General features: G+C 60.1%; 1 protein-coding gene across 1 annotated transcript; it reads right to left on the bottom strand.

Annotated features, from left to right (window-relative positions):
• Positions 1-404: 404 nt before the first annotated feature.
• Positions 405-24437, bottom strand: CPZ (carboxypeptidase Z). The gene is made up of 11 exons (XM_081233814.1): positions 24238-24437; positions 19078-19110; positions 17788-18162; positions 14898-15113; positions 12201-12397; positions 11492-11653; positions 10923-11081; positions 6609-6744; positions 4766-4905; positions 1530-1629; positions 405-855 (listed from the first exon to the last, which is right to left on the bottom strand). Exons 1-11 carry the CDS (start codon positions 24323-24325, stop codon positions 506-508), a joined length of 1956 nt encoding a protein of 651 aa, XP_081089940.1. The 5' UTR covers positions 24326-24437; the 3' UTR covers positions 405-505.
• Positions 24438-26260: the final 1823 nt, after the last annotated feature.

The raw sequence follows: 26260 nt of genomic DNA, 5'->3' as shown, positions 1-26260 counted from the left end.
CTTGAGGCTGTGACCCTGAGGGGGTCACCTGCTGCCCACCCCCCACTCCCCCAGCCAGGCTCCCCCCACCTTTCTCCTTGGCCTCCCACCTCCACATATTCCCAGACACACAACCTTCAGCTGTAGGACCCAGAGTCTTGGCTCCCAGCCCGGCACCGCCCTCTGCATGTGTGACCTTGGGGTGTCACGTTCCCCGCTAAGCCTCGGTTTCCGGTCTGTAAAGTAGAGGACCCTCTGGATTCAAGGGCTCACTTTCTGGGAATGGGCCACACAGAGGGTTTGAAGGGCAAGCTCGCCACTGGCCGCCTGTGGGACAGAGGAGCCCTTGCCCAAGTGATCCTCTCTCCTCCAGGGACCGTGTCTTCCCCTGCAGAGCCTCACACACAGAGCCTCTCACCACAGCGGGAGGTGAATAGAAACACTTTAATAAAACAGAAACGGCTTTGTGGGATGTCTTTGGAAGATGGAATCAAGAGCAGGAGAGCGCATGGCGGGGCGGGGGTGCCTAGTACTTGAGCAGCCAGCGCGGCTGGTGCTGGCCAAGCGACGTGAAGTAGGACCACCACCAGGGCTTGCTGCCGCCAGCCGCGGGCTGTCTCCGGGCCCCCAGGGGCTCTTGGCTGGGCTCCTCGGGCTCCCTGTATGGGCCGGCGCCTCCGGGCCCACTTCTCCGTGGCCCAAGAAGGAACGTTTTGGGTCCGATCCTCAGCGGCTGGAGAATGAAGTCCACACGGCCGGCCCTCCTCATCCGGGCAGGGATGGTGACTTTCTTGATGACCTTGGAGTAGCCAGGGGCTTGAGCAATGACGATGTGGGACCCTGGGGGCAGCAGTCTCCAGTAGTCACCATCTGGGGCTGTGGACAAATGGAATGAAAATGACTCTCAGACCTGGGCTCAGATAGCTTTGTGATGATGGGTAATGGGGGGCAGCGGGGCATCAGCCTGGAGGGCAGCAGACCCCAAAGGTATACCTCTGCATTGGCCTGGAATGTCCTTCCCACCTGCTCCCTCTGTCAAACTCCTATTCATCCCTCAAAACTCTAGTTAGGCAGCACCTCCTCTCTGAAGCCTTCACAGACCATTCCATCCCCCACACAGTTAGCAATCCCTCCCTCCTCTGGACTGTGTTTCCACAAGGAATTCACATCACAATGTACAGTATTTTTCAAATCAGCTGTGAAATCCCTGAGGGCACCTTGAGCCCACATGGGCACCCCAGCTTATCAGTGGGATGTAAGCTCTAGGATAGGAACCAACGGGCTCCCTCCTGTAGTCTTTGAGAAGGTTTGCCCAGCAGTCACTTCTTGAGGAACATGGAATCCGCATCGATGGTCACTGGCAGCCAGGACGTGAGCGCAACCCCTACCCCCGCACTGGACCCAATGCCGCAGGAGACACAGCTCGTGGTGGACGCAGACCCCAGGGCTCCCCACCCTCACGCCCACAGGCCGGCGCAGGACGGAGGGAGCGGCGGGCACACTCTGAGCACTGCAGGTGCCGGCACCACATGGCCCCAGGAAGTGCTCACCGGTGGTGATGTCATGGCGGATGCCCTTGACTAAGATCCGGGCGTTTTTGACCGGCTTGCCAAATTTGTCCATCACCACGCCTTTGATGCCCCGGTGCACCTGAGGAGACCAAGGACAGGGCATGGATACGGCACGTACCCTCCTGAGCGCCCAGCAGCCCTCCCAGCCAGTTCCCACCCATCTCCAGGGAAACGGCCTGGCTAAGCCCAGCTCTGCACCACTCGCCTTGCCATCTTGAGTAAGCCACACCCCCTCTGGGCCTTGGTCTCCTCATCTGTGAAGCCAGGGTGACCAGTGAGCCCGCCTCTGGGGTCCCCCTGCGGCAATCAACCCCGTCCTGTGTTTGTGAACGGCCCACAGTCCAGCTCGGGGGTCTGGCTGACATCGTCTCCTGGGCCATGAGCGCTGAGCAGCAGACCCCTACGTGTCCACCTGTGAACACATCTGAGCCCCCTGCCTTCACAGGCAGAGCCGGCGTGACAGGTTCTCTCTGAGCCGAGGTCCCGAAGGCAGCGTGTGGCAGCAGGAGGACAGGGGCCCGAGGGTTTGGACCCTGGTGTCAGTCCTGGCCAGGCACCAACCCGCTCCTTGACCTTGGAAAGCTACCTGGCATCTCGGCCCACTCTCCCCATCTGTAACACAGGGTCACCGTGCCCACCTCAGGAAATAAGAATTAATACACGTGAGGCGCAGCGGCCGAGCTGGAGGCAGGACGGCCCACCCTCCTGATGGGTCCTAAGCACAGCCACTCCCGAGCACACGCCCTGCAGCTCCTGCACACATCACAGTCAGACTAGGAAGCCGCACTTTCCAAAGAAATCACCTCCTGGAGCCCTGAGCCCATGCACAGTTCTCCTGAAACAATCAGCAACAAACACGCTGAACACCCTTGCTCTGTCAGACTGCAAACAACCAGAGGTTGAAGCTCACATCAAAGGTGGCTGGGACGCCCTGGGGGGAGGGGAGACTCAGCGCGTGGGTGCTGTCCTACCCCCGGAGGCTGCCCCTCACGCCTTCAGGGCTGCCCCCGGACTCCCAGCCTCCATCCTGGCTCTTCCTTTGCTCAGAACACCTGACCAGCTCCCTCACCTGGCCTATTCCTGTCCCCCTTAGAGACACAGTTCACACTTCTCTTCCTCAAGAAAGCCCTCCCTGATGACTGGCCACATCAGGGGCCTCTTCTGGGGTCCCACAGTCTTGGTTTCCACTCTCCCAGCCCTGACTTCACTGCGATGTCATCTGCCCTTTCCCCTCCCCCACAGCCTGAGAACAGAGGCCAGCACACAGTAGGGCCTCACGTAATACCGGCACGCACCAGTGAGATTTTGGTCCGGCCTCGCTCTCGGGCTGAGGAGTCACCTTCATGCAGAACTAGGGACGCGGAGCTCTCAGGCAGAGGAGGAGAGATGGCGCGCCTGCCCCTCCCCTCCTGTCCAGGGGGATGTAGACGCCCCCCACCCCCGCCCAGGCCTGGTCAGGATCATGTGCAAAAGGCCTCAGTGGACACGACAGACGGATCCTTATCAGGAGGCCCGGGCAGCTGTCCTGGGGGCCATCCTAGGAGGCCGGCCACGCCCGGCCATGTGCTGCCCAGCCTTCCACGGTATCGCACTTGCTATTAAATCTTTATACCCCGAGCCTTCACATACAATATCCACGGAGTAATCCCAGCTCCATTTAAGGCTCCTTAAAACTCATTTTCACCAGACAGCCGTAAAATGAATCAAGCCAAGAGGCCTGGCCTCGAGCCATTATCGATGATGACCAGGCCCCGCAGCGAGGTCACTGGCACAGCCGCAAAGAAGGAGCAGTGCTAACAACGGCCAGTTATTATCCGCGGCCTTGCTTCCTTCCTATTGCTGCAGCTGCTGGTCCGGAGGCTCGGCTTGCTTCCTGCCTGGAGAAAGGTTCCTGATCTTTCTAGAAAGCAGGGGGCTCAACAACAGAACTGGCGTTTGGGGCAGGCACATCTGAGTTCGAGCTCTGCGCAGCGGCTGGTGACACTGGACCCGCCCGGTCACTCTCTGACCCTCTGTCTCCTCCTCTGGCTGTATCACAGCCTCTGTGAGCCAGGATGGGAGCCCAGTGACCCCTGACCAGCACGATACTCCCCCCAGCACCCCTGTGCCTCCATCTAAAAAATGGGGCAGCCCCATCGCCTGGCCAGGACTGGTGTCAGGATTCGATGTCACGTGGACACCAACTGCAAAGCTCTGTGCACTCACAACCTCTCGTTGTCTCCCTCGGGCAATCCTGTTTTCCTCTTAGGACCTGCTTCTCACTGGGACACTGCAGCAACACGCCATTTTTATGATTCTTAAAAATGCTCAGGGATAAGCAAAATGTAGAGGCTTCTACTGTAATACAAAAGCACTGTCTTGTTCCATTTTGAATTCCTGTGTCCCTTTCATGAGTGTTATCCTATTCAGAACCACATCCCCTGGTGGCAGGCCATGCTGGGGAGACTGACGGGTGGGGCAGCGCTGGGAGAGGCAGTGGGACCTGCGGCATCTGGTGCCCACGCGGGCACCAGGCCACTGGGAGACCTGGCTCTCGGGGCCCAGTGATGGGCGATTGTAGACACGTTCTCCGAGGCCCCCGCTCACAGCCTGCCCACCTCTGGGTGACCTCAGGCCCATAACTGGTGGGGGGGTTACCCCTCAGTCCGGGTGCCTCACTGCTGCCCCAGCAGCCTGTGCCCTCCCCTCTGAGTCCCAGGGGCAGATGTGCACAAGGCCCTGCCTGGACCGCAGACACCCTTCTGCCCAGCCATCACCTCCAGGCCCGCCCCCGACCAGGGCCTGCCACATTCCTCCGGCCACGGCACCCCTGCAGGCCTAAACGTCCCACTGAATTCTAACATGTGCTGTCCCCTCTGCCAGAGGGGTCCCTGTCCTGTCACCTGATCTCCCTCCTTCTTCAAGATGCAGCCCAGGTGCCGTCTCCTCCAGGAAGACCCCCGTGGCCTCTGAGGCTGGGTCAGGCGCCTCTCCTGGGCTGCCATGGTCCCTGCACTCCCCTTGTTGAGACCTTTCCTGTACTGGGGGCCCTGTTGTATGCCCCATGGTGTCCCCAGCCACCCCAGGGTGGCCAGTGAATCTTCACTCGTGAACACAGGTGGTTAACTAATAAACAAGTGCAGTGTAATCACGTGACAGCACAGGCGCTGAGCCCCTGCGCACGGCCTGGGTCTGGCCCTCCCCACGCCAGGCCCCAGGGGCCACCCGGAGCTCACCATCTCCACGAAGTTCAGGAGCGGTTCCTTATTGTGCTGCCAGATGGTATAGAGGGCCTCCTCGGGCGGGAATTTCACACAGCCCAGCTCCACTGTGATCTCAAAGCAGTTGCTGTGCAGGTAGTTGAAGTCGGACATGCCTGTAGCACAGGGGGTGGCTCTCAACGCCGGCCCCGCAGGGCCCTGGGCCGGGCAGCTGGGAGGGGCCGTGGTCCTACCCCCGCCTCCCAGACAAGCAGACCGAGGCCCGGGAACGTCACAGCTCCCACCCAAGGTCCTGGGAGCGGGCAGCTGCACTGTGGACCAAGCGGTCTGGCGCCCACATCCGCGGACTCATGCAGCATCCCTGCGGCCCCTTGGGGGGTATGGAGCAAGCCCACTTCCAGCAGAGAAGCTGGGAGCATGTGGGGGCCATACGTGCCCCTGGGGCCCAAGTTGCTGGCCCTCCCCTGGCCTGAACCCCCAGTGATAACGTCCATCTACCTGGACGGTCCCGAGAACAGCCCAGGGAAGAAGGTCCTACTACCTTCCTCTCCGGGTGAGCCTGGCCCAGCGAAGCCGATGGCCAGCCAGGGAGATGGCAGAGGCTTCGGAGCAAGTGGGGCTGACCGCACCCCCCCCGTGTCTGCCCTCCACCCCATCTGCTTTGGGAGGTCTTGTCCAGCAGAAGCTGCAGCCGGGCTCTGAGGCAGCCCTGGGCCCCGATGGGGCAGCGGGAGCCCCGGCCTTCAGAGCTTCAGAGCCTGCTCCGAACCCCGGTACCCAGCGGCCACCTTCCCGACTTAACGTTCACGTCCACAGAGGCCACACTCCCCTGCAGATGGCCCTTCTGTCTCTGGTCACTGGCCCCATGCCCTCCCTGGGTCCGTGTCCTGAGGGAGGGGAGCCCAGCTGGCCTCTCCCAGGCTCAGCCCCCCAGTGGGGCCTTTGCAGACCCCAGGAACAGGTCGTGCCTGAGACTCAGAGCCCACCCCCCGAGGGTCAGGGAACCCGTGCGTCTGGATCCAGGGAGGGAGAGAAGCCGCCCTGACCCCCGGGAAGGACCACATGTGCCATCGTGGGCAGCAGGGGTGCTGAGCAGGGGGTGAAAGTGGCTCTGGAACGGGAGCTGAGCGGCCTCCCTCTCCGCCTCCACAGGAGAAGGTGGGGCACAGGCAGGGTGAGTCCTAGCTCTACCACGTGCCGTGGCCCTCGAGCTGGTCCTGCTCTTGTCTGAGCCCAGTTTCCTCATCTGCCAAGTGACATGAATAATAAGGGTCGTGTTGGCGTGGAGGGGTGGCTGGCAGCATGTGGAAGCATGTGGGCCCAGCCTCCAGTGTCCCCGTGACACAGGGTGTCTGTCACCTGCTCCCACATTTCAGAGAAACAACGAATATGGTTTTAGCGTAACCATATCCCACACAATATCTGGGACTTGCACAGTACTTATACAGAACTAAAAACTCTTCCTCACTTCTCTGAAATTCACATTTAACTGGGGAATCCCATATTCCATCGGGCAACCCTACTAAACCCCAAAAGGCAAAAAAGAACTGGTCACGGGTGGAACCGTGAGATGTTAAGTGACCATTAAATAAACCACAGAACTGGCAATGGGGAAGTCACAATCTAGCCCTTCCACGACAGTCGCACGTGAACTTCACCAAGGCCGCAAGAGAACTAAAGTCAGCCACGCCCGAATCCTCCCACCCCAGAGCGTAAGTCTCCCCACACGTGAGCCATCCCTGCTGCTTTCCCTCGTCCTGGAAGCTCCAGAATCGAGTTCCCAGGAGAAGCTGCTGGGAGGAGGCGCCAGCCCGCCCCCACCCCATCCGAGCCCCGCCCCTGCCGGTCCAGGGCGCACCTCCCGTGAAGCTGTACCAGTCTGCCCCGTTGATGATGCTGCCCCTCTTCAGGAAGTTCCCCCCACACCTGTTCTCCGACTTGTCCATCATCATGGGGTGCACGTCGGCGTAGGCTTTGGCCAGCAACTTGAACATCTGGAAAGGAGATGGAGAGAGAGGTCCCCTCGAGGCTAAGACCGGAAGGTGGGCACTCTGCAGGACGCCCTCCGAGCTGGGGGCAGTGGGGTGAGGAGGGGCCAACACAGGGAATACCTGCAGCTCGGGTGGGAGGGGGACCAGGGTCCACGCAGAGGGCACAGCACGTGCAAAGGCCTGGAGGCGGGTCGGCCAGAGCTCGGGGCACCGGTGGTGGGCACATGGGCGCATCATGGAGCCCCTACGCACCTGGCTAGGGAGCGTGGCCTTCCTCTCGAGAAGGGGTCACCCTGTGGGGATACTGGCAGGACACCTGGAGGTCGGCTTTGCAGTTTATAAAGCGTTTCCTGCCGCTGTGCAGAGGGCAGGCCTCGGGAGAGGCGGGAGGCTGGCATGGGGCTCATTTTCACTGACTTCATCCCCCAAGCGAATGGCTGTGATAACTGCCACTTCATTTCCCTAGGGGACAACCAGCCCTGGCGGCCGCCCACCGGCCTGCTGCCATAACCACGTGCTGTTCCCACCATGGCTGGGAGGCAGCTCACAGGGCCTGCCACCCCCTGTTGGAGAGCCTGGGTGCGACCCCGATTCCTGGGTGGTGTGGAGCCCCTCCCCCACTAACCTCCCCCAGCCCAGAGCTCCCCCGTTACACTCCCCACCCCACAGGGCCACCAGGTCCTTCTCCCAGGCTGGACTCAGCCACCTGTACGTCCCAGGACCGGACACGGGTCTGACCCAGGGCAGAGGCTCCAAGTAGAGGTCAGAGGGAGGAGGGCCCACCTGTACTGGGCCTGTTCAGGCCCTGTGGCCCCGAGAGAGGTCTGTCCTGGGCTGGGCATCCCTCTTTAAGAAAAGGGGAGAGGGGGCTTCCCTGGTGGCGCAGTGGTTGAGAGTCCGCCTGCCGATGCAGAGGGCACGGGTTCGTGCCCTGGTCCGGGAAGATCCCACATGCCGTGGAGCGGCTGGGCCCATGAGCCATGGGCGCTGAGCCTGCGCGTCTGGAGCCTGTGCTCCGCAACGGGAGAGGCCACAGCAGTGAGATGCCCGCGTACCGCAAAAAAACCCAAAAAAACAAAAAAAAAAAAGAAAAGGGGAGGCGGGCAGGTGGGGTCAGAATTGGGGAGCTGCTCCAGGCCAGAGAGAGAGTCTCTCCTGGCGACTCAGACGCCGGGACCTTGGGTTTGGGGAAGCATGAATCCACTTTCTCAGGGATAAGACTGCAGTTTCAACTCGGTCCCACAGACACAAACCAAGCACCCAAAATACAAGCCCACGCATGTCCTTCAGTCACCGAGGTTGGCAGTCAGGGACCGCCATCCTGCCAGCAGCCCCTGTCACCCACGGGCTGTGCTCAACCATCTTTAGCCAGGCGTCCAGGTGGTGACGGGGCTGTTTCTGGAACTGTGGCCTGGCCTCCACCGCCTGTCTGCAGAGCGGGACCTAGGCTGGTGGGCATAGGTTGGGCCAGCCCCTCTCGAAGTTCTGCTCCCCGACCACGCTCCCTCCCGATCTCTCTCTCCATCCTGCCCTGGGGCCTCCTCCTGTCACCTGTCAGTCAGCCCCCTCAGGAGAGCAGGGAAAGTCACCACCAGTCCCTACAACCCCAGGGCACTGGAGCCCCAGGCCCGGCTGGGAACAGCCCCGACCTGGGGGCAGGATCTCCACCCAGGGTCGAGGTGGGGTGGTGGGTCGGTGGGGGAAGGACACAGAGACAATGACACCCCCAAGTGAAACAAGGTGGGGTGCGGTGGGCTGCTAGGAGGGGCAGACATGGGCTGACGAGGGGCCTAGGATCACATCTCAGGGCCACGGAGAAGGACCGGCCTGCCCGGACCTGGATACACTGCAGCTCCTTCCCACTGGGGGGTGGGCTGCGTCAGGGAGGGCTTGGTTGGCAGGACGGAGCTTGAGCCCAGCTGGGGAGTAGGATTTTGGCAGAAAGGGCAGGTGTGAGGGGGACAGAGGGCGGAGAGGCAGGCAGCCCTGGCCGGCCTGGACGTTGCCCTGAGGCGCTGGCCCCCATCCACTGGGCACTGTGGAAGTTTGGGGGTGTGACTTGGTCTCCCTGGCCAAGCCCTTCTCACGTGCCCCCACTCCCCAAGCCTCTCCTGGGACCCTGGTCTCCACAGAGACCGCCACTGGCTGAGGGGCTGAAGGAGTATCGATTGATGATCGATGGTTGACGGCTGGTGGGGCAGTTCTCAGGGTTCTGACTCTGCGGGGACCCCCTGAAGCGAACTTCCCCCCAGAGGCGTCTCCATGCACCTGCCCCTGAGATCCAGAGATGCTGAGTCCAGCGGCCAGGGGCCCCTCCTGCCTGGAGGACACAGGCCTCACCCAGGCATTGGCCCTGATCTCTGACAGCACAGCAGGTGGAAGCCAGGCACAGCGGAGATCACCCAGCCACCGCAGGGGGCCCTGGCTGAGCTCCAAGCATAGAACCTGGCACCCCTCCAGGTGCTAGGCTGGTTGTAGTGGTCAGTGAGGGAGTGAATGAATGAATGAAGGAGGGAGTGAACGAGTGACTGAATGAATGAGAGAGTGGGGGCAAGAATGAACAAGTGCAGGAACAATCGCAGGAGACACGGGCTCTGCACCCCCAGCCCTGGAGGAGGCCGGCCCAGCCCGTCCCTGCTGGGCCTCCCCAGCCCCACTGCCCACAGGCCCCTGAACCCTCACTCCTGGGGGTCTGGTGGAGTCTCCACCTGCTCTTTCAGGCTCCACTGCAGTAGCTGCCCCTTGAGGACACCCTCCTTAAAGTCCACCTTAAGGCTGAGGATCCAACACACACACACACACACACACACACACACACACACACACACACACACACACACACACACACACACACACACACACACACACACACACACACACACACACACACACACACACACACACACACACACACACACACACACACACACACACACACACACCATCCCTGCGTGTCCCCGGCCTCCTGGGGAGCCCCTTGTTCTGGCCACGCCACACCTTCTCACCCTTTCCCGTTTCTGGCTCCGTCTTCCACCCTAAACTAGGACCCTCAGCCCAGGGCCCAGTCCATGGGACCAGCCACACACAGGGAGGGACTGGGTGAGGCAGGGTTGGCCTCTGGGTGGCCGCAGGAGGAGAATACGACGGGAGCCAGCTCCGGGCACTTGTCTGTCCAGGACCAGTCCCACCCTCCCTGCCCTGCCCCCAGTACCAGGTAGAAAGTGCGAGAAGGCAGCAGAGGCCAGGCCTCGCTCTCCACCCCGAGTCCGGTCCACCAGGGGGCCTGCTGAGTGACCAAGCAGACAGCTCAGACCCTCCCAAGCCTCCCCAGGCTGCTCAAGAAAAGACTATCAAACTCTGTCTTCCCAGAAGGGCAGGAAAGTCTCCTGCCTCCTGATGGGGGAGGGAGGGCAGGAGCTGGCCTGCGGGCGGGGGTTCATCAGGGCAGTTGGGGTAGCTAAGCTCCAGTGCACTCGGCTGTGACCCACCGAAGATCACCCCCTGCCTGGCCTCAGTCTCCTCAACCCCCATGCCCTTCCCAGAAGACCAGCCTCCACTATCAGTCAGGGTAGGGGGTGCCCCCGGGGAAGGGAAGAACAGGGTTGGTGAGGGGTCCGGCCATCATCACGGGTCTCATGCCCTGCTGGTCTGAGCAGCGAGCGAAACAGGCCTGGAGGCGGGAAGGGTCTCCTCAGGGCCCACGTGACCGCTGGGGCCAAAATTCCTACTCTGATCCCACTGCATCCTCAAGTCCCAGGGTACCTGACCCTTAACAAACTGGCCAGACCCACAAGAAGGAGGGAGGCGCCAGGAACCAGCCGGGCGCCATGCACGATGCAGCGCTGCCCTCTGCCGGTGTCACCTGGAACCCCAGCCTCCCTAGGACAGAAGACACGGGGCGGCCTCGGGGGAGGGCACTCGGCCAGGGTCCCCACCCCGGGAGCTCCCAGGTGAGATGAGACACTGATGGAAGGGGGGCAGCCATAGGAGGGAGGGGCTGCTTCCAGCTGGCTGGAAGGCTTCCTGGAGGAGGGGGTTTGTAGATGGGCCTAGAAGGCTCCTAATGTTTCAGAGCTCCATGGGCTTCACCGGCTCAGAACCGGAAGGACTCCGGGGCCCCGAGGGCACCACCCACACTGCTGCCTCTCCTGCACCCACAGCACTTCTGCCCAGCCTCTCACCTTCTCGTCAGGCGTGGGAGAAAACATCTTCTCCTCCTCGGGATGCTTGGAGAAGTCGAAGGGATAGGACACCACAAGGTCGCCCCCATGGAGGCTGGCGGAGAGCACGAAGGGGATGGTCCTCATCCACTTCATTATTGCCTTCGTCTCAGGGGCCACCTGCCCAGGCGGACGAGGCAGTCCTCAGGACCAGGCACGTCCCCGCCGACAACCCAGCCCCATGCCCAAGATTCAGGATTCCGTTCAGGCCCCACCGGGCACTTGCATGTGCCCGTCCTCTGGCCTGGAACTCTCTTGCCCACCTCCTGGGGACGCCACCCCCTCCAGGCAGCCCTCCGGGGCACTGCCCCTGAGCACCTGCCAGACTCCGGGTGCTTTCGGTACACGCTCCCCGAATCCCACCAGCAGCCCAGTGAGGACTATCCCCATTTTGCAGGCAGGAAACTGAGGCTCAGAGGCTAAGGCTGCTAACCACCCGGCTCTGCTGCCCTGGGGAAGGATGACACCCGAGGGTCCCAGAATACCCAGACACCCTCGGCTGCATCAGAGGGGGACGCGGCGGCTCCTACCTTACCCCACCAGTAGTGCTGTGGGATGGCGATGTGGCCACTGCGCATGTTGCGGGCCGAGGCCAGGCGGTAGTACTCGGACGTCAGGTCGGGGAAGTTGCGGTTCAGGTCCAGGTTCTGCGCGTTCTGCCTCCCACTTGTCCACCCATTGTAGCCGGCACCCTGAACACACAGGTCGCCCCCAACCAGGGGTCAGCACGTCCACCCTGATCCTTCTGGAGGGAGGCGCAGGGCTGGGCTGAGAGTCGCAGGCAGGGCTGTGGTTTCTCTCTGGCTTCACGTGATGAACTTGGGAGCCGCCCTTGACCTCCTCTGCCATCTCTCCAGCCTCTGGGCTGATCCTCCAACCTCAGGCCCTGCACTGGCTGTCCTCCACCTGGAATACCCCTCGCCAGGGCTGCACTGCTCGCTCCCACCTCCCGCAGGCCCTGCTCAGGGCCACCTTCCTTCTCCCGGAGCCCCCCCTCCAGCCAGCACACGGTCCGGCTCTTCCCACCCCCATCATCCTGTTTCCATGGCGCGCGTCGCCTTTTAACCCACCATAGAACTCCCAGCATCTGTCCACCCTCCCCACCCCCAAGCAGGACCTTGCTGACGTTGATGCCCACTGAGCCCTCGTGCACAGAGACCCTGCACAACCGCTAGAGGGCGAACGAACGGGGTGGGGGGTGGAAGGCAGCGGCCACGGGGCCCGCCTGGGGGCGCTCACCTCGGCGGCCGCCACCTCATAGCCGTCGGGGTTCATGGAGGGCAGCAGGTGGATGCGGGTGGTGTTGAGCAGGCGCTGGACGCGGGCACTGCCCAGCAGGTACTCAGAGCACAGGTACTGGGCCAAGTAGATGAGCATCTCCCTGCCCGCCACCTCATTGCCATGGATGTTGCCGATGAGCTTCACCTCGGGCTCCACTGGGGGGGGATATAGTGACCTGGCGGCATCGTCTCAGAGCCCCGGGGGTCCCCAGAGACTTGAGGGCCCACACGGCAAGGGTGGCCAGTTGTTTTGGAACCTATTCCTACTCGTTTTGGCCCAAGTGACTCTGTGACTAATGAGGTCTCATCAAGGTCATCACTTTGGTTGAGCTCATCTGTGATGTAGAGCTATGACTATTAGCATGATGGATCACGGATGTTGATTAATAATAATATAAGTTATCATTGGTCTGTGAGAATTTCATTCATGGCCACTCTTCATGTTTGCGCAATAGAGTAGGGTATACATTGGTGCTTAAATGAGAAGGCAGCTGGCCCTCGGATGGATGGATGGATGGATGGATGGATGGATGGATGGATGGATGGGTAGGTGGAAGGAAGGAAGGAAGGGAGGGAGGGAGAGAAGGAGGAAGACAGAAAGATGAAAGTATGGATGAAAGAATGGATGGATGGATGGGTGGCTGGAGAGATTTAAGGAAGTAAGGAAAGAAGGAAGGGAGGAAGATGAATGTAAGGATGAAAGGATGAATGGATGGATGATTGGATGGATGGGTAGGTGGAAGGAAGTAAGGAAGGGAGGGAGGGAGAGAAGGAGGAAGACAGATGAAAGTATGGATGAAAGAATGGATGGATGGATGGGTGGCTGGAGGGATGGAAGGAAGTAAGGAAAGAAGGAAGGGAGGAAGATGAATGAAAGGATGAAAGGATGGATGAATGGATGGATGGAAGGAAGGAAGATGGATAGAAGGATGGAACAAAGGAAGGAAGATACATGGAAGGATGAAAGGATGAATAGATGGATGTATGGGTGGATGGGTGGATGGATGGATGGATGGATGGAAGGAAGGAAGATGGATGGAAGGATGAAAGGATGAATGGATGGATGGATGGATGAACTGATGGATGGAAGATGGATGGATGGATGGAAGAGTAGACCAGGAGCCTGACAGTCTTACTAACAGTGTGACCTAGGACAAGTCACCTCTCCTCTCTGAGCCTCACACTGCTCACCTGGAAAATGGAAAATGGCATCTCCCTCCTTGGCTGTGTGCAGCCCAAGGACCACCAGCTGTGGGAACAAGTGGCCATGTCCCTCCCACATTCCGAGGGTATAAACAGCCCTGAGGCTTTCCACACCAGCCACCGCCCTTGACCCTCTCACAGGGGACACCCCTCACCCACATGTTCCAAAGCTGCAGGCCAATCAATCTGAAAGCCAGAGTCCTGTCTTCAGCCCAGGGCTGGAGGGGTAGGAGACAGGGTGGGTCTTGGAGGCTGGAATGGGGCTAGATGACCTCTGGCCCCTGACGGGAGACAGGGCTTAGGGCTCATGACGTCCATGCCGCCCAAGCCACGAGGATGGAAACTGGCTGAGTGTGGCCAGCCCAGCAAAGGGGCCAGAGCCACTTAACCAAGATGAGGGGTAAGGACCAAGGTCAAGTGGGGCTGTTTTTAGACCAATCCCGTGTGACTTCCACAGTCACAAGGACAGACAAGCTGAGAGACCAGACGAGAAAGAGTCAAAGGACTAGGACCCTCACTCATCGACTCCCTGGCAGAGGCCAGAACGGGGCCCCTGTGCCCGATGCTCTCAGTGCCCTGGACGGCGGGCTCGTGGTCATCTTCTCCCCGCCACCCCGGAAACAGGCTGCAGCCAGGGCGCTGAGTCTTTGCTAGAACATCTGGATTCTTGGGCCAGACCCCCGAGCCCCGCCCCCAGGGCCCACTGCCTTTCCTTGACCTGGCCCTGAAATTCAGTTTCACAGTAATGTTTTTTCAGTATCCGCACTGCAGGCCCTTCTCAGTTATGGCGGAAGACCCAGGACTGTGGTGGAGTCTGACTCCTCCTCAGCCCAGCAAGAACACGGCTCCGAGGGACAGTAAGATGTGGCACTTTCCACATGGTCCCCCATCTCCAAACAGGACCTAAGCCTGATATGAGCTGAAATGGACGTGGGTTTTAAATAAATGGAAAAATGGCTGTATTCACGTCACTCTCTGAATGTGGACCGCACAACTTAAAGTAGCAAATGTAAAGGGCCAGGATCCGGAGCCCCACATACCTGCCTGGGGTCCGGGTGTGCCAGGGCAAGGTTGCAAAAACAACAAAAGGTACAGACAAAGCACAGTTAAGTTTGCACTACAGATGCACAAGGCCCGACGTGCCTGCAGCCACTGTACACCTTCACCTCACGCCCCCTGACTTGTGCAGCCCACTTCTCCAGGACCGTGGCCCACCCCGCTGCTCCTCCCAGCGATGTGGCTGTGACAGCGGTCACACATGCCCGGTGGGATGGGACTTGCACCTCAGTGCCCCAAGCACACCCTGAAGCCCCCGCCCGCATCCTGTCCCCCAGACATCGGGGACTTTGATCAGGATCCCAGATCTGGCTCGCGCACCCCAAGGCCAAGCAGGCCAGAGCCTTTTCCTGGCCCAGGCTTCTCACCCCTGCCCCCGATGGCGACAGTGGCTTACTCAGCTCGTGCCGGCCAGGCAGTCTCGAGAACTCGATGACCAGCAGCTCCCGGCCGTCGAAGCTGCGCCCGATGCTGTAGGTCTTGGCTATGTGGGTGCAGCGGGCCGCCGTCTGCTTCAGCACGCGTACCATCTGGGCGTAGGAGTGGTGGGTGAAGCGAAGGAAGGTTGGCGGATGGCCCGAGGGCAGCGCCTCCTCGACGACATCCAGGCCTCCTGGGGGAGGGACGCGGGTGCCCGGGGTCAGCTGGGCCTGCCCGCCCGCCCCCCTCCCCCCGCCACGATGACGACAAGGGGCCCTGACCTCTTCCGGCACCCTCACCCCGACCCACACTGCACTGTGGCAGCTTGGGGGTCGGGACCCAGCTGTCCCCCTCGGATGGCTCCCCAGCCAGTCCGTGTTTGCTGGTAATGAAAGTTCTCTTTATAATGCTTTATATCAACAGCTAATAACAGCCCCTGACAGATGTACCCAGCAACACAGTTCCTAGCGTTACTACGAGTAACAATCATATGTAGTTAGTTTGGAAATTTTACAAAATACAGAACAGTAGAACACGAAGGAAGGGGCACACCGACAGAATCCTCAACCCAAGGGAAACCTCCGTTCAGCGGCCGCCTCCTGACTTTGGGTGTTTCTGTGTCCCGGGAGCATCAAGCTATAATTGGGGGGTGGTGGTGCAGGTTCCTGTTCTGCTTTGTTTACTCAGCATGGCGGTGGAAACAGTTTCAACATCTTGTCAGGGAGGCAGCAAGGCTCTGAAAGGCTCCTTACTGCCCACTATTCCACTACCCTCCTGAGGCCAAACGTTAGCTGTTATTACCCACACAACAGTGAGCATGCGGGGGGGGGGGGGGAGGTGGAGAGAGAGGGAGGGGGATGGGAGGGGGAGGGAAAGGGAAGGGGGAGGGAAAGAGTAAGAGAAAGAGGAAGGGAGGCGGGCGAGAGAAAAGCTTTTTCCCCAGTTTTAAAGTTTTCTTAGGAGAAATTCCTGGGCTTCCAGGTCGAGGGAAGGATGTTTTTTTTAGCACAATCCACAGGCCAACGGGCTGTCCCCTCCCACCCACATAAGCACCCCAAGGCCGGCCCCAGTGGCCCCTGCCCACCCCCTTCCCCGGGGTCTCTGCACAGAAAGACGCAGGTCCCCGCAGGCTGGTCCTGGGGGGAGCACTAATGGGGAATGCTTTTCCCAAGCGTCTCACTTGCACTGCGGTTTTGTTTCTCCTCAAAATGGTTTCCGAGGGAGAAGCAAGCAGATGGAACTGGCAATTTGGTGGCAGAATTGCCCAAAATAAACTCTCTCCAGCCCACTCTGCGGGCTCTCTCAGGGCGGGCAGGCTCAACCCCAGGGAGATGTCTGGTTTCCTTCCTCTGTTTCTCGTCCCCCACCCGGCTGTTCCCGCTGTCCACGCTTCCTGCGTCCTCACGTGCAGATGGCTCCTATCTGCCTGCAAGGTGCCACCCACGGGCCACCACGTCACACAGAAGCTGCAGGTGGACAGAACCCCCCAGCCCCCCAGATTCAGCTCCAGGATCATCCCTGAGCCCTGCACAGCCAGCGAGCGGCAGATCTGCAACCCAGAGCTCACTGGAGGCCAGCCCAAGGCACCTCTGTGTCCAACCCCCCGCCATTCTCATTGTCCCAGCCAGGAGCCATGGACACAGCAGGTGCCCAAGAGCTGTTTGGTGAATGGACAGATGGGTCCATCCATCAGTGACTGGCCTGGCTCACACCAGCTCCACCAGGCAGGAGCCGGCCTCCTGCCGCCACTGGCCTTCCCAGAGCCTCCACTTTGCCATCTGTAAAATGGTTACACCAATATTCAGGGTCGTTGTGGGGTTTTCATGAGATGGTACGTGTACAGCACTTGGCCCCAGATCACATGAGCCTCCCTGTGAGCTCCAAGACATGAGCACGTGAGAAGCCAGAAGCCAATGTCATTCTGCACCGCCCAGTGTCACACACGGGCCACGTGTGGCTATTTGCATTTAAGCTCAAATTCATTAAAATCTAATCAAATCAAAATTTAGATCCTTAGTCACACTCGGGAGCCACGTGTGACCAGTGGCTGCCGATTGGGGTGGCGGTGGCACAGAGGGTTCTATGAGTGGGGCTGCTGTGGGTTCCACTGTGCACTGGAGCTATCCCTTCTCACCCAGTCTGGAAGCCCAGCCAGGCGGTAGGGAGGCCTACAGAGGCACTTGGCCTGCACGCGCCCCCTCCTCCAGCATCTCTGCCAAGCTCTTTGCTTAGGAGAAATTCCTGGGCTTCCAGGTCGAGGGAAGGATGTTTTTTTTAGCACAATCCACAGGCCAGCGGGCTGTCCCCTCCCACCCACATAAGCACCCCAAGGCCGGCCCCAGTGGCCCCTGCCCACCCCCTTCCCCGGGGTCTCTGCACAGAAAGCCAGGAGCTCCTTGCACACCCCCCAAGACAAGGGGCTCACCACCACTCAGGGCTGCCCATTCCATCACCACGACCCAGGGCTGCCCATTCCACCTCCACTGGTTTGTCCACACGACAAACCAAAGCCCATCTCTGCAGTCCCTCTTCCCCTCTCCCCTGGGGCTCCACGGACCCCACTTTGAGGAGTTTGGCTGCCACTCCTGGCCAGTATTCTACATGTGGTCTTTCAGGACTGACCACAGGCATCACCAGGCTTTGCCAGGCAGGCCTCACGGGGAGACAGGTCCTCCTCACAACAGTGCCCTCTGTTCTCTGATGGCGGGGGACGGTGCCAGGACTCACACACCTCTGCCCTCCCAGCCGGGCACCTGCATCCAGGGCCTCCTTATCGGTGCCCTGGCCCAGGCACTTCCCGGCCGACGTGTGTCCTATCCGCCTGCCCGACCCCCAGCTGCTCACCACCACGGGACTCCAGAGCCCACCTCGCAGCTTCTCCAGGGGATTGTAGCAGCCTTCCTCCTGGCCCACGAAGTAGCGGCCACAGTCAAGGAAGTAGGGCCACGCCATGTCGATGGCATCGAAGGCAGGCAGGCAGGCGTCCCGTAGCGCCTCACAGACATGCCGGCAGGGCCTGCGCATCCGGCCGCCCTCACACTGTGGGGCCAGCACGGCACAGCCCAGCAGACGCAGGTCCGGGTTGCACTGGCCCTCTAGGAGGTGGTGCAGGACGCTCAGCAGGATGTACTCGGAGCTGGACTCCACCGCCGCCCGGGACCGGTGCTCCAGCAGCGTGGGGAAGGTTGTCTGGTTGTAGGAGGCGTCGCTGCAGGTCTGGAGCTGCAGGTCCACGCATGTAGCTGGGGGAGGCGGGGTCACCACGTCACTCCTTCCCACGATGGCCCACCCAGACGCCTACGAAGGGCCTGCTCTGCCCAAACCGACCCCGCTCAGGGCCAGGACCTACGGGATGGGCACCTGCAGCCTGGCAGGGAGAGGCCAGGGCCCTGTGGGAGGACCAGAGAAGACTCCCAGGGCTCACTGGCGAGAGAGCAGGGCAGGCTGCTCTGGATCTCAGCTTCCACGTCTGCCAAAGGGGTACAGGAAAGCCACCCTGGCCGAGGGTCTGCCACGTTAGGGCATGTCACTGACTTCTGTATGGGGAAAATATTTTCCTACTTTTAAAAAAATCTAGTCCCTTCACTTAGAATATACCAGATGCCTAAATCTGACAGGAGGGGCATTGAGGAAATGTCTGCTTCTGAGCACCTCTGATAGGTCAGACCCCACGCCATCTCCAAAATCATCCCGAGATCAGTATTCCCTTCCTCGTTTTACAAAGGAGGAGCTCAGGGCCAGGGAGGGAAGGGGCTTGTCCCAGCCCTGGACTCAGCAGGTGCCGGGCACAGAACTGGGAACGCACAGGATAAACAGCCAATGCAGCGGGTGTGTGCACACCTCACGGTCGGAACCCAGCCTGCTTAGATCCCACCTTGGTGGGGGGGGAAGGGGGGAGTGTGGGGGGGAATGGGAGGACCCTCTGCAGGAGCCCGGGGCAGAGTCAGGGTCGGGAGCTCAGCTGCACAGAGGGAAGGGCCTCCTTGTCTTGTTTTGTCTAATTTCTGGCTGTTTAAAATGGGTCTGGATTTAATCGATGGGCCACCTTATTCATCAGCCACTTTAGAACGGTGGGTTCCACCCCCTAAAACGCTTTGATAGTGTGAAGGGCCTGCATCACTCCTACAAAACAAGACCGGGAAGTCCATGTACCATACCGCTGTCCGCAGCTGCTGCCCTGGGACATCCACCTGGGGAGAGAAAGGGCGGTGCTATCAGGGGAGCGGACCCCTGCCCATCAATCTTCCCCCAAATGTGTACAAAGGCACTGCTGCTTCTCATTGGGTACTGGCCAGGCCCCCAGCCCCCTGCCCACCCTCCCCTTCACAGCCACCCTCTGATGTCCACATGGCCGTCCTCCCATATTTCACAGGAGGGGAGACTGAGTCGCAAAGAGGTCACATGACTCCCCTAACGGAAGACAGCCAGGACGAAAGAGCCTTGGCTCAGAGTGTGGGCCGATCGCTGTGGTGTGAATACTTCCACTGTGGCCAATTTCAGCTTCCTGCAGCTGAACTAGTTCTCACCAAATTCCCAAATATTTAACAAGCAGCCCTCAGAGGCTGTACCAGGGGCTGCACCCCACCAGTGACTCTCACCCCACGCTATTCCAAGTTCCCCCGAGAGTCAGGCAGGCAGTGGCCCTCTCCCCTCCAGAACACTCTGCAGTGCGCTGTCTCCTGTTTTTTGAGAAGAGGACCAATGCATGAACTGTCCTTGGAATTGTGGGTTTCAAGGGTCCTCCCCGAGGCCCAGACACATGGACCCAACAGTGAGACCCCTGGGAAGGTCACTAAGACCAACCTCAACCAACACTACCTGCCAGGTTCCCCATCAGAGGCAGGTCCCTAGTGCTCTGTGAGAGCTAAGAGGGAAAAACTGGCTTCAAGAGAAGGAAATCAGATTTAAGGCTCAGCTGGTGCAGGGGTCCTGGTTGGGGGGAGGGCAGGCTGGGCGGCAGAGCAGCAGGAAACAAGAAAGCGTTGGGTGGGGCGGAGGGCACTTCTCTGGTGGTGCAGTGGTTAACACTCCGAGCTCCCAATGCAGAGGACCCGGGTTCGATCCCTGATCAGGGAACTAGATCCCACATGCATGCCGCAACTAAGAGTTCACATGCCACGACTAAGGAGCCCGGCTGCCGCAACTAAGACCGGGGCAAAAAAGTAAATAAATAAATAAATAAACAAACAAAAAGAAAGCGGGAAGTGGGTGCAGGGGGAGCCCAGGAGGAACACGGTAAGGATGCTAGGACCAGAGGGAAAGGCTGTTTCTAACCCTGTAACCTCATCGGGAACTACACCTGTACCTACACCTGTACCACAGCAAGGGTGGGAGCTGCTTCTAGGGATTCGCCTTAAGATCTGGGGGTCGTGGAAACCTGCCTGAGCACATGTCAGTCCCCAGTGGCAGGGACGTGGTGGGGGCCAGACAGCCCCCCATGAGGACCTCTGCACACGGTTCCCCCACCGTGGACTAGGCGGCCACAGTCCCTGACCCCTCGGGCCAGCTCAAAGCTCTCATGGGATGGAGACGTTCAGGGTGCCCTCTCACCGCCCGGTGAGCCAAGGATTCAGGCTGTCCTAACCGGCTGGCACCACTTGGCAAAGTAACAGGCAAGAGAATAATCTTCCTAAAGTATCCAGGCAATGGAACTGCCACCCCTAATGCAACAGAGAGGGCTGCTGCGTGCCCACCTCCCGCGCCCTCGGCTACCCAGCAATGCCCGCTGGACTGAGGCTGGCGGTGAGTGAGGACACCAGGCAGAGTGTGAAGCACGTGCTCTCAGCCTGCAGCCTGGGAATTTCCACGCGCCCGCCCAACTCCATCACCCGACTCCACGCCTTTAGGGTCTAAAGTGTCTCCAGATTTGTGCCCACTGCCCTCTGCGGAATGAGGAGGCATGAGGATGAATCAAAACATAAGGGAAATAAAGAAAGAACCAGAAACTGGCCCAGGACAGCTTGGAACACTGCGCTGTTATCTGCTTCTCTGCGTTGATGTCGGGAGAACAGATGAAAGGACGTGATTGGAGCAAGACCCCCTGGGAGCATCCGTGCCCAGGGCTCACACTCAGAATTCACGCTCAGCTCAGCCGACCCGCCCTCACAGCCCGTGCGAGCTCGGACCCATACGGACGCCACGACTCTGTCAGCTCAGGAGCCCAAGGCCTCCCTAGGCGGATGGCTTCAGCCAAGGCCCCCACCCCCTCCTTTTGCCTGCACCCACCACACCGAGGCTGCACCTGTCGTGTGCCCAGCCCAGGGCCGACGGGGGCGAACCTGAAGATTTGCTCAGATTCTCAGCAGGCGCTCAGTGAGCAGAACCCCCGCTGGACCTGGGGCCTCTGCTGGCCTCAGGCAAACGCGTGGCGGGGAGGCCGGAGCACAGTGACTCCCACGCCTGCTCCTTCAAAGCCATCAGATGCCACATGGTCGCCTGGATTTGAGTGGATTTGACAAGTGGATCCTCCCGGTTTCACGTGGCTTCGAGCCTCCCTGAGTCACAGATGAGAAAACTGAAGTCTGGGAATTAAGCTGCTCTCTGTGCCTCAGTCTCCTCATCTGTAAAATGGGGATGATAATAAGAGTGCCCACTGTTGTTGCAGGGTCCGATGAGGTGGTGCTGAGGCCAGGGCCTGGGCCCAGTAAGGGCCCAACACACAGTGGCTCGGGGTCGCATGGGAAGAAGGAGGGACGGCCCATTGTGGTCCTCCTGCCAGACAGCGATGCCCAGTGGGAGGACAAGGGGGCGGCATCTGCTGATTTGGTCACCAACACTTCCAGGGTGGGCACCAGGGGCAAGACAGAGGGATGGGTGGACTCGTTTCCTGAGGCCACCGTAACAAAGAACCACAAATTGGAACAACAAACATTGTTCCTCTCACGGTTCTGGAGGCCAAAAGCCCGAAATCAAGCTGCTGGCAGGCCACACCCTCCGCAGGGTCTGGGGAGGGTCCTCCTGCCTCCTCCAGCTTCCACCCCCAGCAACCCTTGGCTGTGGCCACATCACCCTGCTCTCTGCCTCTGTCACCACACGTCCTTCCTGGTGTGTCTTTGTCCAAATTTCCTTCTTCTTCTAAGACATCAGTCATTGGATTCAGGGTCCACCTTAAAGCAGTGCAACCTCCTCCTAATGCGACCATACCTGCAAAGACCCTGTTTCCCAAGAAAGTCACAGGTATGGGGGAAGGGGGGCTAGGACTTCAACATATCTTTGGGGGACACAATTCAACCCATACCAATAAGCAAGCCCCAGGGGGTGCCTTTGGGGAGCTTGGGCTGGAGGTGGTGCCAAGAGGGGACACACCATGCAGTATGGTAGCCACTAGCCATGTGTGGCTATTGAGCACTTGAAATGCTGTGAGTCCAAATTGACATGTGTTTTAGGTGCAAAATATCAACTTTCAGATCTAGCACTTAAAAAAGAATGTAAAACAGTTCATTCATAATTTTTACATTGATGACAAAATACCGAAACAATGTTTCAGATATATTGGGTTAAATAAAATTTGTTATTAAAGTTAATTTTGCCTGTTTCTTATTATCTCACTCGTGTGGCTTCTGGGAAGTGTGAAAGGATGTAGGTAGCTGGCATCATTCTGTTGGGCAGTGCTGGTCCAAAGGCTGCTTTGGAGCAGAGTCCACACGTGACCGTTACACCTCTTGACCACAAGGTGTCAGCATGTCTTCAACGAAGAGAGCAAGATTGACCTGGGGCTGAAGGTCTTAAAAACGAAGAGCAATAATAGAATGAGGTAAGAGAGGTGGGGCCATCTGCCCAAGACCACACAGCAGTGTAGAGGACTCAGGATTTGAACCCAGACCTGCCTGGCCCCTGGGAGCTTGAAAGTTGTCTCAAACCCCAGGCTCCCAATAAAGGCCTGAGGGAGGCAAGGGACAGGCGGGGGGAAGGGTCTGGGCCCGCTCAGAGCCCTGGGACAGTGAGGACCTGGATATAGTCCTGGACATAAAGCCTGGACTCAAGCTGCCTGGCCCTGCCCACGTCAGCGTGCGGTCTGGAAAAGGCACTGGGTTTCCACGGACCACACATGCGCATCTGTAAGGAGAAGATCCAACTAGAGGAAGGAATTATTCTAGAAACAGTCACTGATGCCACCATGGAGTGGAGGACAGAGATCCACTCTGCCCATCCCTCCAGGTGAGGAAGGGGCAACCTGGGTCCAGAGGAGGGGGCTGCATTTCTCCCTGGAAAAGGGGGAGGTCAGGGAGAGCTTCCTGGAAGAGGGGACTGTGATCCCTGACAAGCCTATAATTCTAGACATTTCCTGGGGCCTCAGGGGTTCAGGGGAGGGTCCATCCATGACACCACGCAAGTTCCATCTGCATCCCGTGCACAGATGTGCAGGCGTGCATGTGAACACACACACATACACACATACACACTCTGCCTGGCCTGGGTCTTTCTGTAGCAAGTGGAGGAGGAAAAAGGTGAAGGGGGGCAGAGGAGGAGAGAAAATTCAATTTGGGCTGAGGGAGAAGAAAAGGAGAAGATGGCCCTTGGCACATTTGAGAGAGGCATTTTGCTCCTGGCACACCCACTTGGCTGGTGCCCGCAAGTTCTCAGGTATCCACAAACCTCCAGTGCTTGAGAGATTCCGAATCTGACACGCCCAGACCCCTGTGCCCCAGGGGACCCCCGCCCTCCAGGGGCACAGATGTCTGCTGCTGCTAAGAACCCTGAGGGCAGCGGACTAGATACACCCTCACCTTTAAACGTAAAGGGAAAGCGAGGCCCACTCCACAACGGGAGGTGTGGTCAGGACCGGAGCCTGGGCCCCCAGCTGGCCCCCGCCTCAGCCCGGCACCTCACACTCCCAGGCGCACAGCCCCGGGAGGGTCCCTGGCTCCCGGCACTCTCCCCCTCCCCCTGCCCCAGAATCCTACCCCCTCCTTCCCCGGCCCTCTGCGCCCACTTCCGGAGACGCTGTTGTCCAGGCCACAGAGATGGGAGGGAGGGGTCAAAAGTGTGCCCTGCCCAGAGGCCGCCCCCTTCCTGGAAGGACCGGGGACCTCGGATGACCTCTCCTCCTGCAAAGTTCTGGCACCCGCTCCCTCGGACGCCACCTGCAGGGCGCCCTGCCCGCTGTGCCCAGACCGAGAACTCCCTGCCAGAGCACTGGGTACCTCCGCTGCCCCCAAGCTGCCTGCGCGTTCCGCCCGGGGGTCCCAGCCTGGATGCGCTCAGAGAGCCGGCTGCCCCCTCCTGCGCAGACCCCGAGGTCCAAGGTCACAGGGTTCCCACTTGGGGACCATGGGTCACGCGGGGGAAAGTTCCCGGTTCCGGGGCGCCGGCCTTACCCGCGGCGTCCGGGTTGGGCTCGCACCAGGGCCGGGCGGCGGCGAGGACCAGCATCGAGAAGAGCAGCGGCGGCGGCGGGGGCCGCATGGTGGGCGGCGGGCAGGGTGGCGGGCAGTGATGTGGCACTCGGGCCGGGGCGCAGCGCCGCTCGGGCTCCCGCCCCCCACGAGCGCGGAGTCGGGTTACAGCACGGCGGCGCCAGGAACCGCGCAGAGCGATGCGGCGGGAGGGACCAAGGAGCTCTCAGCCCGCTTCCGGGCCGGTGCTCCGCCCCGAGGGGTGGGTGCCCCCCTTGGGGCTCGGTTTCTGCCTCCCCCCTGACCTCCAGATCCCCTGCTGATCCTGCCTACGGACCCTGATTCCTGGACCCGAGGGGTCTGTGGGCAAGACGGGGTCCTGGACCGCGCTGGACCCAACTGGCGGGGAGCCAGGCCAAATCATCCCCAGCTCTGGGCCTGGGTCCCATGGGAGGAGTGATGGAGTGTCCCCACCTCCCCACACTGTCGCAGGCTGTGGATGCACCTGAAGGGTCTTGGGGGGGAGGGTCGGGTGCCAGGAAGGGCAGGCAGCTCCTCGGTAGCCTTGGGTGACTCCCCACCTCTAAGCCGGCACCCTTGGGGGGAGCCCCCTCCTGGTTTGCTCCCAGCAGGACCTGGCAGGGAGTCTGGCACCAGGGGTCCTCAGTGAAACGTGGCAGTCCCTCCGCTCAGCCCATTAGAGCCAATAGAGGTCCAGGTGATGGCATAAAGGCTCACTGGGGTGTCTCCTCCATCCCCCGCCCCCCGCCCCCAGCAGATGACAGGACAAAAGCAACTCAGAGGCGGGCAGAGAGCCCAGCGCAAACACTCTAACTCCAGGGGGACCTGTCTACACCTGGGGGTGTGAGAGAGCCACTCCCCTCCCCTCCCCCATTCTCCTGCCTGCATCACCAGGAGCCATCCGGCAGGAGGCCTGAGGGGTCTGGGAAGAGGGAGGCCCAGGACCTCAGCCCCAAGGTGAGAAAAAGGTGGTTCCTAGAGCCCCTCTCTCCTCCCAGGGTCAGGACTCCTTGGGCGTTCAGCCAACGCCCTTGAAACCCTCACCCCCCACACCCAAGGAGCTGAACAGGTGCTCACTCTGCTATCCAGATGTGCACACATCTGCCTGCCAGCCACTTCTCACAGCCCCACAGCTGTGGACCAGCCAGCGTGTACGTCGCTGTGCTCATGCCCTGAGCACTGGGAACACTGCGGGCCAGACACGGAGGTCCTCAGCCCAGCATCGTCCCCTGGGGCAGGTCCCTCCCCAGCTGGGCCATTGGCCCAGACCATCTTTGGAGCCCGGTTCCTTTATGGGCCTCCTTCACCAACTGTCCTGGTTGGCACGGAGGCCGGACCCTGGAACCAGATGTCACCCAGCCCTAAGACTTGGGACGAGCCGCTTAGCCCAGAGGCTGGGGTGACAGTGACAGTACCTACTGTGGAGTACACATGGGAAGAGGGCTTTGATCCATCCTTGGCTAAGAGAAGGAACCACTCACTCCACTCACGTCAGCACCTCCAGAGTCTGGGGCGCTGGCCTCCATGCTACCCTCTGTCCACATGGACTGCAGGCTTGTCCTTCCAGAAGCCCTTGGCCTTTCTCTGGGCAGTCTCCCGGGCACTTTCCTTTGACTTCCCCTCTGAGGTTTCTGGCCCACACTGGGAGTGTGAATGTAGACCCCAGTCTTCCTGAGTGCCAGATGGTGGTGCCCGTACTGGGGGACGTGTGTTCCCTCCCCCTCCCTCCCCACCATGCGCCCACGTGGGCACAGGTGAGTCTCCTGGCTGTCCCCTCCTGCGACGGCTTCAGTTCTGAGCCTGAGCCGTTAGGTGGTCAGCTTCATGCCTCCGATTACATCCCTCTCATCCGGTTTGAGTGAGTGGAGCATAACAGTAATGATACAGTTTTAAACCAGAGGCATTTTGGCTTGGAATGAAAAGATCAGTGTTAGCTGTTGTTTTTAAAGACCCAGTGAGAAGAATTTAGTAATCTCCTCTAGGA

This window comes from Mesoplodon bidens (assembly GCF_964165515.1).
Source record: "Mesoplodon bidens genome assembly, chromosome: 1".
Lineage (NCBI taxonomy): Eukaryota > Metazoa > Chordata > Mammalia > Artiodactyla > Ziphiidae > Mesoplodon > Mesoplodon bidens.
This window is presented reverse-complemented; position numbering and strand designations above follow the sequence as displayed.

Excerpts from the sequence above, each read along its gene's own strand:
- CPZ (XM_081233814.1), bottom strand. The coding sequence starts at position 24,325 with ATGCGGCCCCCGCCGCCGCCGCTGCTCTTCTCGATGCTGGTCCTCGCC. Across the intron at positions 19,111-24,237 it reads GCCCAACCCGGACGCCGCGG|GTGGATGTCCCAGGGCAGCA; the intron begins GTAAGGCCGGCG and ends TTCTCTCCCCAG. Across the intron at positions 12,398-14,897 it reads GCCTGGCCGGCACGAGCTGA|TGGAGCCCGAGGTGAAGCTC; the intron begins GTAAGCCACTGT and ends ATCCCCCCCCAG.